Source organism: Hippoglossus stenolepis, chromosome 16, assembly GCF_022539355.2.
Source record: "Hippoglossus stenolepis isolate QCI-W04-F060 chromosome 16, HSTE1.2, whole genome shotgun sequence".
NCBI lineage: Eukaryota > Metazoa > Chordata > Actinopteri > Pleuronectiformes > Pleuronectidae > Hippoglossus > Hippoglossus stenolepis.
The window spans coordinates 6,337,359-6,351,858 of record NC_061498.1 but is presented as its reverse complement, the minus strand read 5'-3'; the positions used below and the strand labels follow the sequence as shown (position 1 = coordinate 6,351,858).

At 42.2% G+C, this 14,500-nt stretch overlaps 1 protein-coding gene across 1 annotated transcript; it reads right to left on the bottom strand.

The window, feature by feature from the left end:
* Positions 1 to 1,137: 1,137 nt before the first annotated feature.
* On the bottom strand, positions 1,138 to 13,587 carry ighd (immunoglobulin heavy constant delta). The gene is given in 23 exon segments (XM_035180684.2): positions 1,138 to 1,394; positions 1,500 to 1,648; positions 1,796 to 2,083; positions 2,425 to 2,742; positions 2,938 to 3,261; positions 3,432 to 3,713; positions 3,818 to 4,129; positions 4,218 to 4,511; positions 5,252 to 5,533; positions 5,638 to 5,949; positions 6,036 to 6,329; positions 7,070 to 7,348; positions 7,453 to 7,764; positions 7,851 to 8,144; positions 8,885 to 9,166; positions 9,271 to 9,579; positions 9,666 to 9,959; positions 10,700 to 10,975; positions 11,080 to 11,391; positions 11,478 to 11,771; positions 12,514 to 12,795; positions 12,900 to 13,211; positions 13,300 to 13,587. Coding segments are annotated over 23 exon segments (6,348 nt in total). The 5' UTR covers positions 13,538 to 13,587; the 3' UTR covers positions 1,138 to 1,385.
* Positions 13,588 to 14,500: the final 913 nt, after the last annotated feature.

Here is a 14,500-nt window from a genome sequence, read left to right as displayed (position 1 = left end):
TAAATTTGGTATGAAGATGATACAGAAATAGGAATATGAATGACAACATACATTAATTCGAGATAAATTCTTACCCATCTTTCTCTCTTCCCACAATTATTTTTGGCATCTTCTAAACTCTATGGTTTGAAAGGAAATTTTACAAAGCTACAAATGTTCGACTGCTTCTCTCTTGATGAGTGTGTGTTAAGATAAGATTCGTTTACATGTATTTTTAAGACAAGATAGATCTTTGATTCCCAGTTGAAGCGGATCGAGCATTCAGCTCTTTTCATCACTGTACTGCTTCACACTCAATTCAACATATTTGATGCTGTGGGCTGCTGTACAACCACTGCCTTCAACTGCTGGCCACTGGATAGTTGTGGTTGAGTGCCTTGCTCAGTGGTGCCCCAACAGTAGTTGTGGAAGAGAGGATACTTAGAGAATGTGTGAGGATGTTTGTTTGTTGCTTATCCTTATTTACATGGACCCATTAAAGTGGTCAAGCAAGGACCAAGAAGGAGGGCCTTGGTATGAGAGAATAGGAGGGTATGGGGGCATTAGACAGGGAGACACTCTCAGGCTGCCTGCTGGGCATGGTTCCCTGCTTCCCTGTAACCGGCCCCTTGGCACTGAGACTGGCAGCAGCATGCTGTGACTCCATCCCAGCAACAGCGTCACAGCTATGGGCTGGCTGCCATGGCGTCCCTAGCCAATCGGGGCATGCACAGTGCCAGATCACTCCAGAGGCAGCCAATAGTGAGCCTTGATGTGCGTAGTGTCATCCCTCCCAGATGTGAATTCCTTAAAACCCACAAGGTACACAAATGCCGACCCAAACATGCAACTCCAACTCAAAGACAGTGCACACATTTACAGTGACTGTATGTATGGAAAGGAGAAGAGACACAAAGAGTCTCTGTGTTTTTAAGTGAATGCACCTTCGTATCATACATTTAGAAAGTTAAAATAAGACCTCTCAGCATCTTACTTCACAACTAGTGTTTCTCATAGAGGTGGTAAATCACCACTGCTATGTGTGGAGCTTTGTCTCACTCATGTGGACAAAGTGAGTAATACAGGGGTGTATAGGCACTGCGAGACAATCGACTGTATTTCTAATTATAACTGTGAAGAATAAATACTGTGTCAAAATGTGTATATCATTTGTTTTATTGTTGAAATACAAGAACAACTCCAGTCATAGAATATTTGTTCATTATGTTGTTATTTAAAACTGAAAGTTGACATTTGAAGAGGGAATCAAAAATAAATGCAGTCCACAATAATAGAAACACAAACTAAAGAAAAAAGTGAAAAGGATTTAAAAAGAAATAGAGTTGAAACTATTCAGGCAATATCCAAATTTGGATCATTGCATGGGATCTGTCCCGCGATCACCATCATTTAGTCTAGAAGAAAAAAAAACAGGAAATCATTATTAATTACAAAAAGTGGTCAGAAATATTAATACTGCATTTAAAATATGGAAACAAACTACAATTGCATTCACTTACCTTAATCATGATAGCTAAGACACCAAAGATGACGGAGATGAAGAAAAGAAGCATAAACGTTAAAGCCATATACCAGCTTTCAACACCTATATCTTGATTCACATCAGCATTAAAAATTTCATTGAAGAAAGTGCAGCGCTCCAAGTTGTCTGTAAAAGAATTAAAATACCAATTGTTAGTTACTTTGACTTTAGAACCTTGGTCCAAGGACTGCAAAGAGATTTTAATCAAATAGTCAATGTGTGAAATAGGTGGTTAACCTAGTATATGCAGTGGATTAATAGACAAGCCAGCACCTGGTTTAGATATATTCAGGGATAGGGTGGTGTTTGCATGGGACACCCTGCAGGTTACGATTGCTCCTGGTAACCAGTTGCCTTTGGGCGGACGAAGGTGGCTTTGGACACTGAACTTTCCATTCTGGCTTTCGTGGGGCTCGCTAGTGTTGTAGTCCAACAGTGGCACGGATTCATCAAGGAACCATGTGATGTTAATGGATGCAGGGCTGAAGCCGAAGACCAGGCACACAAGTTCGTTTGTGCCCTGGAGCAAGGTGGCTGAAGGTTCGCTGAGAGTGACTGTAGCTGGAGAAAATAGTCATTCATATTTAGTTTTTTCATTCATTGGTGGTGAGGAAGGTAATGGAAAAAGAAAAATCTGAGTATTTACAAGTCTGGAAAGTTTAATAATGGAAATCAGAAGAAGAATGCTTAGAGGTTTTAAAATCAAAAAGTGCAAATGCTTATTTTCTTAATTAATATATTACCTTTTGATTTGCTATTGATAAAAATGATATCTTAGAAATTATTCATAGGTCTATTTTATTTCCCAGCCCTACTGCGACCAGAGAAGATCGAGAAACTCTAGGGTATGATGAACAATAACATTGAACTGGATTTCTATTAAATGATAATCCTCAACTCACCAAACACATTCTTTATAGTGCTTTTAAAAGGCATTTCAGATGACTCATGTCTCACAAAGCAAGAATACGTAGAGCTCTTGTCTTCAGTTTTGGATATGTTCAGTCTGCTGCTCATTGAATAAGTGCCGCTCCCTGTGTATGTCCACTCAGCACTGTTGGTGTAGCGAGTTGATGGGAGTCTCTGGCCACTCCCTTCCCAGTACACGATGACATTGGATGGGTAAAACCCAGAGACGAGGCAAATAAGTGGGAGGTCATCTGACGCAGAGAGCTCAGAGGCAGTTGGTTGTATTATCTTCACTGTTGGTTGATGAAAAACTTGAGAAAGAAAAAGAATAGAGCAGTCAAGACTTTTCGTTTTTAGCTATTTCAGTCTCACCATTTAGTCACAGTCAGCACAAGCATCATGGAGAATTTGATTTGTTTAACCTATGAGTTTCTAATGCCTTCTGAAACTATGTCGAACTCTAAATAGCTGTCAACATCCAACAACAATCCAAAAAGAAACACTACCTCTGCTTTTGCTTGTATGGCCCTCGTAGCCCTGGCTGGAGCATAGGTGCTTTGCTCCACAAGACACTTGTTTATGTGCATGCCAGTCCTCTGCGGACACATTGAAGACGCTCCTCAAAGTCTCTGTCCCATTGCTGTGCCTCACTGGGGGCTCTTTATGGAACAGAGAAGATTTGTCCCCATCTACTTTCCAGGTGATGAAGAAATCATTAAGACGAGAGCCGACAAGAAGACAGGTGATAGTCACCTGTCCCTTGTTCTGGAATTCCTCGAGTGGGGGTCCCTGAACAAATACGCCAACTATCTGAGAGGATGCTGGAGTTACTGAAAACAGAACATGATATTAAAGGGAGAGAAAACTCAACAGTGATTAAGTTGTGATCATGAGTAAGAAATGTCTCAAATTCTTAAGGAATGATTCAGAAACAGAATAACAGTTATTCTGCACTTCATGCATAAATCTGATCATGGATATTGATATTATCCCATTTTACCTGAGCAGAGGCTGACATTCTTGCGGACAGTTTTATTCAGGGACGTGTCAGACACTTGACAAGTGAAGACTTTCCCTGTTTTCCACTCAGTTTGGGGGATATTACGTGGACTGGTCACTGCCACACGTCCGTCTGCTCCCATGGTGACGTCGTTGTTTGAAGATCGTTGCTTGGACTCAGAAAGCCATTGAATTTGAGGGTTGAAGCCCCATCCAGAGCATAAGAGTCTCTGTGGTCCGGACTCTTCACTGGGGACCAGGAGAAGTTCCACAGAAGGGTCCACTAAATGAGAGAGGATTGATTAATGAGTGAATCTACTGCAGATGAATCAAGTGTGAACCCTTAAATTGACTGTAATGATGGGAAAGAATGGGAATTCCTCTCACCAAATATATTTCCAGTTGACTCTGACTTGAAGTTGGAGGAGAAGCCTTGGTGGACTTTGCAGGTGAAATTTGTGTCTTTCCTCCAGTGACTTGGAGGGATGGAGAAGTGTCTGGTGATTGAATGGAGGCCTGGGGCTACAGGAAGGTCAACAAACTGTCTGTCAGAGATGTCTTCATCGTTTGCCTGAAAGGTGACGTAGAGGTCGCTGGAGGAGAGATTTGTGATGTCGCACTCGAGCACAGCACTTTGTCCCTTCAGCAAATCTCGGAGAGACCTCTTGATCTCCACTGATGGAACTGTAACTGCAGGACCTGAATGATACAGAAAGCAGAATGACTACTTTACAGTCCTCTGCATTTATAATGTGTCTCATTTCAATGTTATATAGTCGTCTTATACCTGCAACATTCACAGTCCTCTGAGTGGATGAGAGGCACTTATGTTCAGCTTTACATGTTATAGCCTTGAGCTTTTTCCATTGACTTGAGGGAACCGACAAATCACTGATGATATGAGTTGTGTTTGATTTCTGTGTTACTGTGTTGCTTGGTGCATCTCCTCCATCCATCAGCCAGGTCACCTTGGCATTAAACAGAGTGTGGACAGAACATGTTGCTGTCACTGCAGATTCTGTCATTACAGTCCTGAAGCTGGGAATCTCCACATCAATGGAAGCAGCGGCACTTGAAGAAACTGACAAACAAGAAATAAAAATCATGATGCAAGGTCAAATCATGAGTAAACTCTGTCACTTATATGCACCAATATCAGCGATAGCAGGAGCTGTTGTCAGGGTTGTCCCTCCATACGTCAGTGTGTGTACATTTCTATATCAGTCAAATCCTTACAAATTTGATATCCCAGTAACACCTGATGGGAATGTTTTTAAATGTCGTACAGTTGTCACTGGACTCAAAGTTTTGGCCTTGTGACCACAATATTTCAGGAACACCTCAAGGGCATTTCTTCAAATTTAGCACAAACGCTGACTCTGAATCAAAGATAAATGAATGTGGATTTTAATGGTTAGAGCTCAAGGTCACTGTATCTGCACAAAACATACGTTTTTTCCATAATCAAGTTTATGCTGATTGTGACAAGATCTCAAACAAACGTCTAATTGGATAAAATCATGAAGTCATGACATTTATATTCAAAAGGTCAAAGGTCAGCTTCACAGTGACATTGTAATGTTCAGCAAAAACACTTTTCTGGCTGTTATTCAACATCACTCAGGAACAGAAGGGGGAATTGTAACTGTATTTCCTGCAACTTTACTGGTTGGTGGAGATGTAAAACCACTTGGTGGTAATGTTGGTTATCCTGTATATTAAGACTATTGACGTGATACTTTGAACTCAGTTAAGGACTGTTTGGCTGGTGACACTATTCTCAGTAGACAGCTGAGGTTGTGATTCTCCACATGTTCTTACCTGAGCAGAGGCTGACATTCTTGTGGACAGTTTTATTCAGGGACGTGTCAGACACTTGACAAGTGAAGACTTTCCCTGTTTTCCACTCAGTTTGGGGGATATTACGTGGACTGGTCACTGCCACACGTCCGTCTGCTCCCATGGTGACGTCGTTGTTTGAAGATCGTTGCTTGGACTCAGAAAGCCATTGAATTTGAGGGTTGAAGCCCCATCCAGAGCATAAGAGTCTCTGTGGTCCGGACTCTTCACTGGGGACCAGGAGAAGTTCCACAGAAGGGTCCACTAAATGAGAGAGGATTGATTAATGAGTGAATCTACTGCAGATGAATCAAGTGTGAACCCTTAAATTGACTGTAATGATGGGAAAGAATGGGAATTCCTCTCACCAAATATATTCCCAGTTGACTCTGACTTGAAGTTGGAGGAGAAGCCTTGGTGGACTTTGCAGGTGAAAGTTTTGTCTTTCCTCCAGTGACTTGGAGGGATGGAGAAGTGTCTGGTGATTGAATGGAGGCCTGGGGCTACAGGAAGGTCAACAAACTGTCTGTCAGAGATGTCTTCATCGTTTGCCTGAAAGGTGACGTAGAGGTCGCTGGAGGAGAGATTTGTGATGTCGCACTCGAGCACAGCACTTTGTCCCTTCAGCAAATCTCGGAGAGACCTCTTGATCTCCACTGATGGAACTGTAACTGCAGGACCTGAATGATACAGAAAGCAGAATGACTACTTTACAGTCCTCTGCATTTATAATGTCTCATTTCAATGTTGTATAGTCGTCTTATACCTGCAACATTCACAGTCCTCTGAGTGGATGAGAGGCACTTATGTTCAGCTTTACATGTTATAGCCTTGAGCTGTTTCCATTGACTTGAGGGACCAGACAAATCACTGATGATATGAGTTGTGTTTGATTTCTGTGTTACTGTGTTGCTTGGTGCATCTCCTCCATCCATCAGCCAGGTCACCTTGGCATTAAACAGAGTGTGGACAGAACATGTTGCTGTCACTGCAGATTCTGTCATTACAGTCCTGAAGCTGGGAATCTCCACATCAATGGAAGCAGCGGCACTTGAAGAAACTGACAAACAAGAAATAAAAATCATGATGCAAGGTCAAATCATGAGTAAACTCTGTCACTTATATGCACCAATGTCAGCGATAGCAGGAGCTGTTGTCAGGGTTGTCCCTCCATACGTCAGTGTGTGTACATTTCTATATCAGTCAAATCCTTACAAATTTGATATCCCAGTAACACCTGATGGGAATGTTTTTAAATGTCGTACAGTTGTCACTGGACTCAAAGTTTTGGCCTTGTGACCACAATATTTCAGGAACACCTCAAGGGCATTTCTTCCAATTTAGCACAAACGCTGACTCTGAATCAAAGATAAATGAATGTGGATTTTAATGGTTAGAGCTCAAGGTCACTGTATCTGCACAAAACATACGTTTTTTCCATAATCAAGTTTATGCTGATTGTGACAAGATCTCAAACAAACGTCTAATTGGATAAAATCATGAAGTCATGACATTTATATTCAAAAGGTCAAAGGTCAGCTTCACAGTGACATTGTAATGTTCAGCAAAAACACTTTTCTGGCTGTTATTCAACATCACTCAGGAACAGAAGGGGGAATTGTAACTGTATTTCCTGCAACTTTACTGGTTGGTGGAGATGTAAAACCACTTGGTGGTAATGTTGGTTATCCTGTATATTAAGACTATTGACGTGATACTTTGAACTCAGTTAAGGACTGTTTGGCTGGTGACACTATTCTCAGTAGACAGCTGAGGTTGTGATTCTCCACATGTTCTTACCTGAGCAGAGGCTGACATTCTTGTGGACAGTTTTATTCAGGGACGTGTCAGACACTTGACAAGTGAAGACTTTCCTGTTTTCCACTCAGTTTGGGGATATTCGTGGACTGGTCACTGCCACCCGTCCGTCTGCTCCCATGGTGACGTCGTTGTTTGAAGATCGTTGCTTGGACTCAGAAAGCCATTGAATTTGAGGGTTGAAGCCCCATCCAGAGCATAAGAGTCTCTGTGGTCCGGACTCTTCACTGGGGACCAGGAGAAGTTCCACAGAAGGGTCCACTAAATGAGAGAGGATTGATTAATGAGTGAATCTACTGCAGATGAATCAAGTGTGAACCCTTAAATTGACTGTAATGATGGGAAAGAATGGGAATTCCTCTCACCAAATATATTCCCAGTTGACTCTGACTTGAAGTTGGAGGAGAAGCCTTGGTGGACTTTGCAGGTGAAAGTTTTGTCTTTCCTCCAGTGACTTGGAGGGATGGAGAAGTGTCTGGTGATTGAATGGAGGCCTGGGGCTACAGGAAGGTCAACAAACTGTCTGTCAGAGATGTCTTCATCGTTTGCCTGAAAGGTGACGTAGAGGTCGCTGGAGGAGAGATTTGTGATGTCGCACTCGAGCACAGCACTTTGTCCCTTCAGCAAATCTCGGAGAGACCTCTTGATCTCCACTGATGGAACTGTAACTGCAGGACCTGAATGATACAGAAAGCAGAATGACTACTTTACAGTCCTCTGCATTTATAATGTCTCATTTCAATGTTGTATAGTCGTCTTATACCTGCAACATTCACAGTCCTCTGAGTGGATGAGAGGCACTTATGTTCAGCTTTACATGTTATAGCCTTGAGCTGTTTCCATTGACTTGAGGGAACCGACAAATCACTGATGATATGAGTTGTGTTTGATTTCTGTGTTACTGTGTTGCTTGGTGCATCTCCTCCATCCATCAGCCAGGTCACCTTGGCATTAAACAGAGTGTGGACAGAACATGTTGCTGTCACTGCAGATTCTGTCATTACAGTCCTGAAGCTGGGAATCTCCACATCAATGGAAGCAGCGGCACTTGAAGAAACTGACAAACAAGAAATAAAAATCATGATGCAAGGTCAAATCATGAGTAAACTCTGTCACTTATATGCACCAATGTCAGCGATAGCAGGAGCTGTTGTCAGGGTTGTCCCTCCATACGTCAGTGTGTGTACATTTCTATATCAGTCAAATCCTTACAAATTTGATATCCCAGTAACACCTGATGGGAATGTTTTTAAATGTCGTACAGTTGTCACTGGACTCAAAGTTTTGGCCTTGTGACCACAATATTTCAGGAACACCTCAAGGGCATTTCTTCAAATTTAGCACAAACGCTGACTCTGAATCAAAGATAAATGAATGTGGATTTTAATGGTTAGAGCTCAAGGTCACTGTATCTGCACAAAACATACGTTTTTTCCATAATCAAGTTTATGCTGATTGTGACAAGATCTCAAACAAACGTCTAATTGGATAAAATCATGAAGTCATGACATTTATATTCAAAAGGTCAAAGGTCAGCTTCACAGTGACATTGTAATGTTCAGCAAAAACACTTTTCTGGCTGTTATTCAACATCACTCAGGAACAGAAGGGGGAATTGTAACTGTATTTCCTGCAACTTTACTGGTTGGTGGAGATGTAAAACCACTTGGTGGTAATGTTGGTTATCCTGTATATTAAGACTATTGACGTGATACTTTGAACTCAGTTAAGGACTGTTTGGCTGGTGACACTATTCTCAGTAGACAGCTGAGGTTGTGATTCTCCACATGTTCTTACCTGAGCAGAGGCTGACATTCTTGTGGACAGTTTTATTCAGGGACGTGTCAGACACTTGACAAGTGAAGACTTTCCCTGTTTTCCACTCAGTTTGGGGGATATTACGTGGACTGGTCACTGCCACACGTCCGTCTGCTCCCATGGTGACGTCGTTGTTTGAAGATCGTTGCTTGGACTCAGAAAGCCATTGAATTTGAGGGTTGAAGCCCCATCCAGAGCATAAGAGTCTCTGTGGTCCGGACTCTTCACTGGGGACCAGGAGAAGTTCTACAGAAGGGTCCACTAAATGAGAGAGGATTGATTAATGAGTGAATCTACTGCAGATGAATCAAGTGTGAACCCTTAAATTGACTGTAATGATGGGAAAGAATGGGAATTCCTCTCACCAAATATATTCCCAGTTGACTCTGACTTGAAGTTGGAGGAGAAGCCTTGGTGGACTTTGCAGAAAGTTTTGTCTTTCCTCCAGTGACTTGGAGGGATGGAGAAGTGTCTGGTGATTGAATGGAGGCCTGGGGCTACAGGAAGGTCAACAAACTGTCTGTCAGAGATGTCTTCATCGTTTGCCTGAAAGGTGACGTAGAGGTCGCTGGAGGAGAGATTTGTGATGTCGCACTCGAGCACAGCACTTTGTCCCTTCAGCAAATCTCGGAGAGACCTCTTGATCTCCACTGATGGAACTGTAACTGCAGGACCTGAATGATACAGAAAGCAGAATGACTACTTTACAGTCCTCTGCATTTATAATGTCTCATTTCAATGTTGTATAGTCGTCTTATACCTGCAACATTCACAGTCCTCTGAGTGGATGAGAGGCACTTATGTTCAGCTTTACATGTTATAGCCTTGAGCTGTTTCCATTGACTTGAGGGAACCGACAAATCACTGATGATATGAGTTGTGTTTGATTTCTGTGTTACTGTGTTGCTTGGTGCATCTCCTCCATCCATCAGCCAGGTCACCTTGGCATTAAACAGAGTGTGGACAGAACATGTTGCTGTCACTGCAGATTCTGTCATTACAGTCCTGAAGCTGGGAATCTCCACATCAATGGAAGCAGCGGCACTTGAAGAAACTGACAAACAAGAAATAAAAATCATGATGCAAGGTCAAATCATGAGTAAACTCTGTCACTTATATGCACCAATGTCAGCGATAGCAGGAGCTGTTGTCAGGGTTGTCCCTCCATACGTCAGTGTGTGTACATTTCTATATCAGTCAAATCCTTACAAATTTGATATCCCAGTAACACCTGATGGGAATGTTTTTAAATGTCGTACAGTTGTCACTGGACTCAAAGTTTTGGCCTTGTGACCACAATATTTCAGGAACACCTCAAGGGCATTTCTTCAAATTTAGCACAAACGCTGACTCTGAATCAAAGATAAATGAATGTGGATTTTAATGGTTAGAGCTCAAGGTCACTGTATCTGCACAAAACATACGTTTTTTCCATAATCAAGTTTATGCTGATTGTGACAAGATCTCAAACAAACGTCTAATTGGATAAAATCATGAAGTCATGACATTTATATTCAAAAGGTCAAAGGTCAGCTTCACAGTGACATTGTAATGTTCAGCAAAAACACTTTTCTGGCTGTTATTCAACATCACTCAGGAACAGAAGGGGGAATTGTAACTGTATTTCCTGCAACTTTACTGGTTGGTGGAGATGTAAAACCACTTGGTGGTAATGTTGGTTATCCTGTATATTAAGACTATTGACGTGATACTTTGAACTCAGTTAAGGACTGTTTGGCTGGTGACACTATTCTCAGTAGACAGCTGAGGTTGTGATTCTCCACATGTTCTTACCTGAGCAGAGGCTGACATTCTTGTGGACAGTTTTATTCAGGGACGTGTCAGACACTTGACAAGTGAAGACTTTCCCTGTTTTCCACTCAGTTTGGGGATATTCGTGGACTGGTCACTGCCACCGTCCGTCTGCTCCCATGGTGACGTTGTTTGAAGATCGTTGCTTGGACTCAGAAAGCCATTGAATTTGAGGGTTGAAGCCCCATCCAGAGCATAAGAGTCTCTGTGGTCCGGACTCTTCACTGGGGACCAGGAGAAGTTCCACAGAAGGGTCCACTAAATGAGAGAGGATTGATTAATGAGTGAATCTACTGCAGATGAATCAAGTGTGAACCCTTAAATTGACTGTAATGATGGGAAAGAATGGGAATTCCTCTCACCAAATATATTCCCAGTTGACTCTGACTTGAAGTTGGAGGAGAAGCCTTGGTGGACTTTGCAGGTGAAAGTTTTGTCTTTCCTCCAGTGACTTGGAGGGATGGAGAAGTGTCTGGTGATTGAATGGAGGCCTGGGGCTACAGGAAGGTCAACAAACTGTCTGTCAGAGATGTCTTCATCGTTTGCCTGAAAGGTGACGTAGAGGTCGCTGGAGGAGAGATTTGTGATGTCGCACTCGAGCACAGCACTTTGTCCCTTCAGCAAATCTCGGAGAGACCTCTTGATCTCCACTGATGGAACTGTAACTGCAGGACCTGAATGATACAGAAAGCAGAATGACTACTTTACAGTCCTCTGCATTTATAATGTCTCATTTCAATGTTGTATAGTCGTCTTATACCTGCAACATTCACAGTCCTCTGAGTGGATGAGAGGCACTTATGTTCAGCTTTACATGTTATAGCCTTGAGCTGTTTCCATTGACTTGAGGGAACCGACAAATCACTGATGATATGAGTTGTGTTTGATTTCTGTGTTACTGTGTTGCTTGGTGCATCTCCTCCATCCATCAGCCAGGTCACCTTGGCATTAAACAGAGTGTGGACAGAACATGTTGCTGTCACTGCAGATTCTGTCATTACAGTCCTGAAGCTGGGAATCTCCACATCAATGGAAGCAGCGGCACTTGAAGAAACTGACAAACAAGAAATAAAAATCATGATGCAAGGTCAAATCATGAGTAAACTCTGTCACTTATATGCACCAATGTCAGCGATAGCAGGAGCTGTTGTCAGGGTTGTCCCTCCATACGTCAGTGTGTGTACATTTCTATATCAGTCAAATCCTTACAAATTTGATATCCCAGTAACACCTGATGGGAATGTTTTTAAATGTCGTACAGTTGTCACTGGACTCAAAGTTTTGGCCTTGTGACCACAATATTTCAGGAACACCTCAAGGGCATTTCTTCCAATTTAGCACAAACGCTGACTCTGAATCAAAGATAAATGAATGTGGATTTTAATGGTTAGAGCTCAAGGTCACTGTATCTGCACAAAACATACGTTTTTTCCATAATCAAAAGTTTATGCTGATTGTGACAAGATCTCAAACAAACGTCTAATTGGATAAAATCATGAAGTCATGACATTTATATTCAAAAGGTCAAAGGTCAGTTTCACAGTGACATTGTGATGTTCAGCAAAAACACTTTTCTGGCTGTTATTCAACATCACTCAGGAACAGAAGGGGGAATTGTAACTGTATTTCCTGCAACTTTACTGGTTGGTGGAGATGTAAAACCACTTGGTGGTAATATTGGTTATCCTGTATATTAAGACTATTGACGTGATACTTTGAACTCAGTTAAGGACTGTTTAGCTGGTGACACTATTCTCAGTAGACAGCTGAGGTTGTGATTCTCCACATGTTCTTACCTGAGCAGAGGCTGACATTCTTGTGGACAGTTTTATTCAGGGACGTGTCAGACACTTGACAAGTGAAGACTTTCCCTGTTTTCCACTCAGTTTGGGGGATATTACGTGGACTGGTCACTGCCACACGTCCGTCTGCTCCCATGGTGACGTCGTTGTTTGAAGATCGTTGCTTGGACTCAGAAAGCCATTGAATTTGAGGGTTGAAGCCCCATCCAGAGCATAAGAGTCTCTGTGGTCCGGACTCTTCACTGGGGACCAGGAGAAGTTCCACAGAAGGGTCCACTAAATGAGAGAGGATTGATTAATGAGTGAATCTACTGCAGATGAATCAAGTGTGAACCCTTAAATTGACTGTAATGATGGGAAAGAATGGGAATTCCTCTCACCAAATATATTCCCAGTTGACTCTGACTTGAAGTTGGAGGAGAAGCCTTGGTGGACTTTGCAGGTGAAAGTTTTGTCTTTCGTCCAGTGACTTGGAGGGATGGAGAAGCGTCTGGTGATTGAATGGAGGCCTGGGGCTACAGGAAGGTCAACAAACTGTCTGTCAGAGATGTCTTCATCGTTTGCCTGAAAGGTGACGTAGAGGTCGCTGGAGGAGAGATTTGTGATGTCGCACTCGAGCACAGCACTTTGTCCCTTCAGCAAATCTCGGAGAGACCTCTTGATCTCCACTGATGGAACTGTAACTGCAGGACCTGAATGATACAGAAAGCAGAATGACTACTTTACAGTCCTCTGCATTTATAATGTGTCTCATTTCAATGTTGTATAGTCGTCTTATACCTGCAACATTCACAGTCCTCTGAGTGGATGAGAGGCACTTATGTTCAGCTTTACATGTTATAGCCTTGAGCTGTTTCCATTGACTTGAGGGAACCGACAAATCACTGATGATATGAGTTGTGTTTGATTTCTGTGTTACTGTGTTGCTTGGTGCATCTCCTCCATCCATCAGCCAGGTCAACTTGGCATTAAACAGAGTGTGGACAGAACATGTTGCTGTCACTGCAGATTCTGTCATTACAGTCCTGAAGCTGGGAATCTCCACATCAATGGAAGCAGCGGCACTTGAATACACTGCAGGAAACATTTTAAAACTTAATAGTAACATGCATTTTTTTTCAACATTAATTATATAATATTGCCATGAAATAATTAACATACCTACCTTGACAAATATTTACTGTTTTTGTAAATTCCCTTTTGTTGTGCTGGGCCTTGCAACTAAACGTTGAGCCGCTTTCCCATTCTTTCTTCGCGGGCTCAATATTGCTGCTTTGACTGAAGGTTTTCTCCACTCCCTGCAAAGGCTGCAGCTTCGTTTCAGTTTGAGTAATAGTTAAGGGTATGTTGTCCTTTTGCCACTTCACTTTCAAATTGTTGGGGGTGAAGCCACTTAAGGTGCAGATGAGTCTGACAGGTGAGGCCCCAAATTCACCTTCCCAGACAGGGTGAAGTGTGATGTTTGGCTCGAAAACCTGCACAACTGAAATAGAGCATAGATTAATTTGTCTTTACTTGCCTTTTTCCATATGTTAGATGTAATTGTTTTGAATATGAACTGAACAGGTTCTCTTCAGTGATACATACCTTCAGATTTTGGTCAAGTAACTAACTGAATAGCCTCAATGCAAACTGTAATATCATTGTATTTTGGCTAGATGGCAGAGTTGTACTTTTACAGTGGCTGGTGTCTGAAAGTCAGGTGGAAATAGGGCTGGAAGTCGGTTGCACAGATGTTGAGGCATGACAGGGCTGAGTGATCACGGCTAGCAGCAAGCAGAAGCATTGAGTAACACCCAGCTCTCAAAAAAGTACCAAAATGCAGAAGTGAAACAATACAAGAAGCAATGGTGCATCACAGATACCAGGTGTGAGGTGTGGTTATGCCAGTAACAGAAACAGCATATACATTTAAATATCTCAGAACTGTTTACATAAGGTTTCACATAGATTTCATGTGGCCTCATGACTTTAGCGAAGG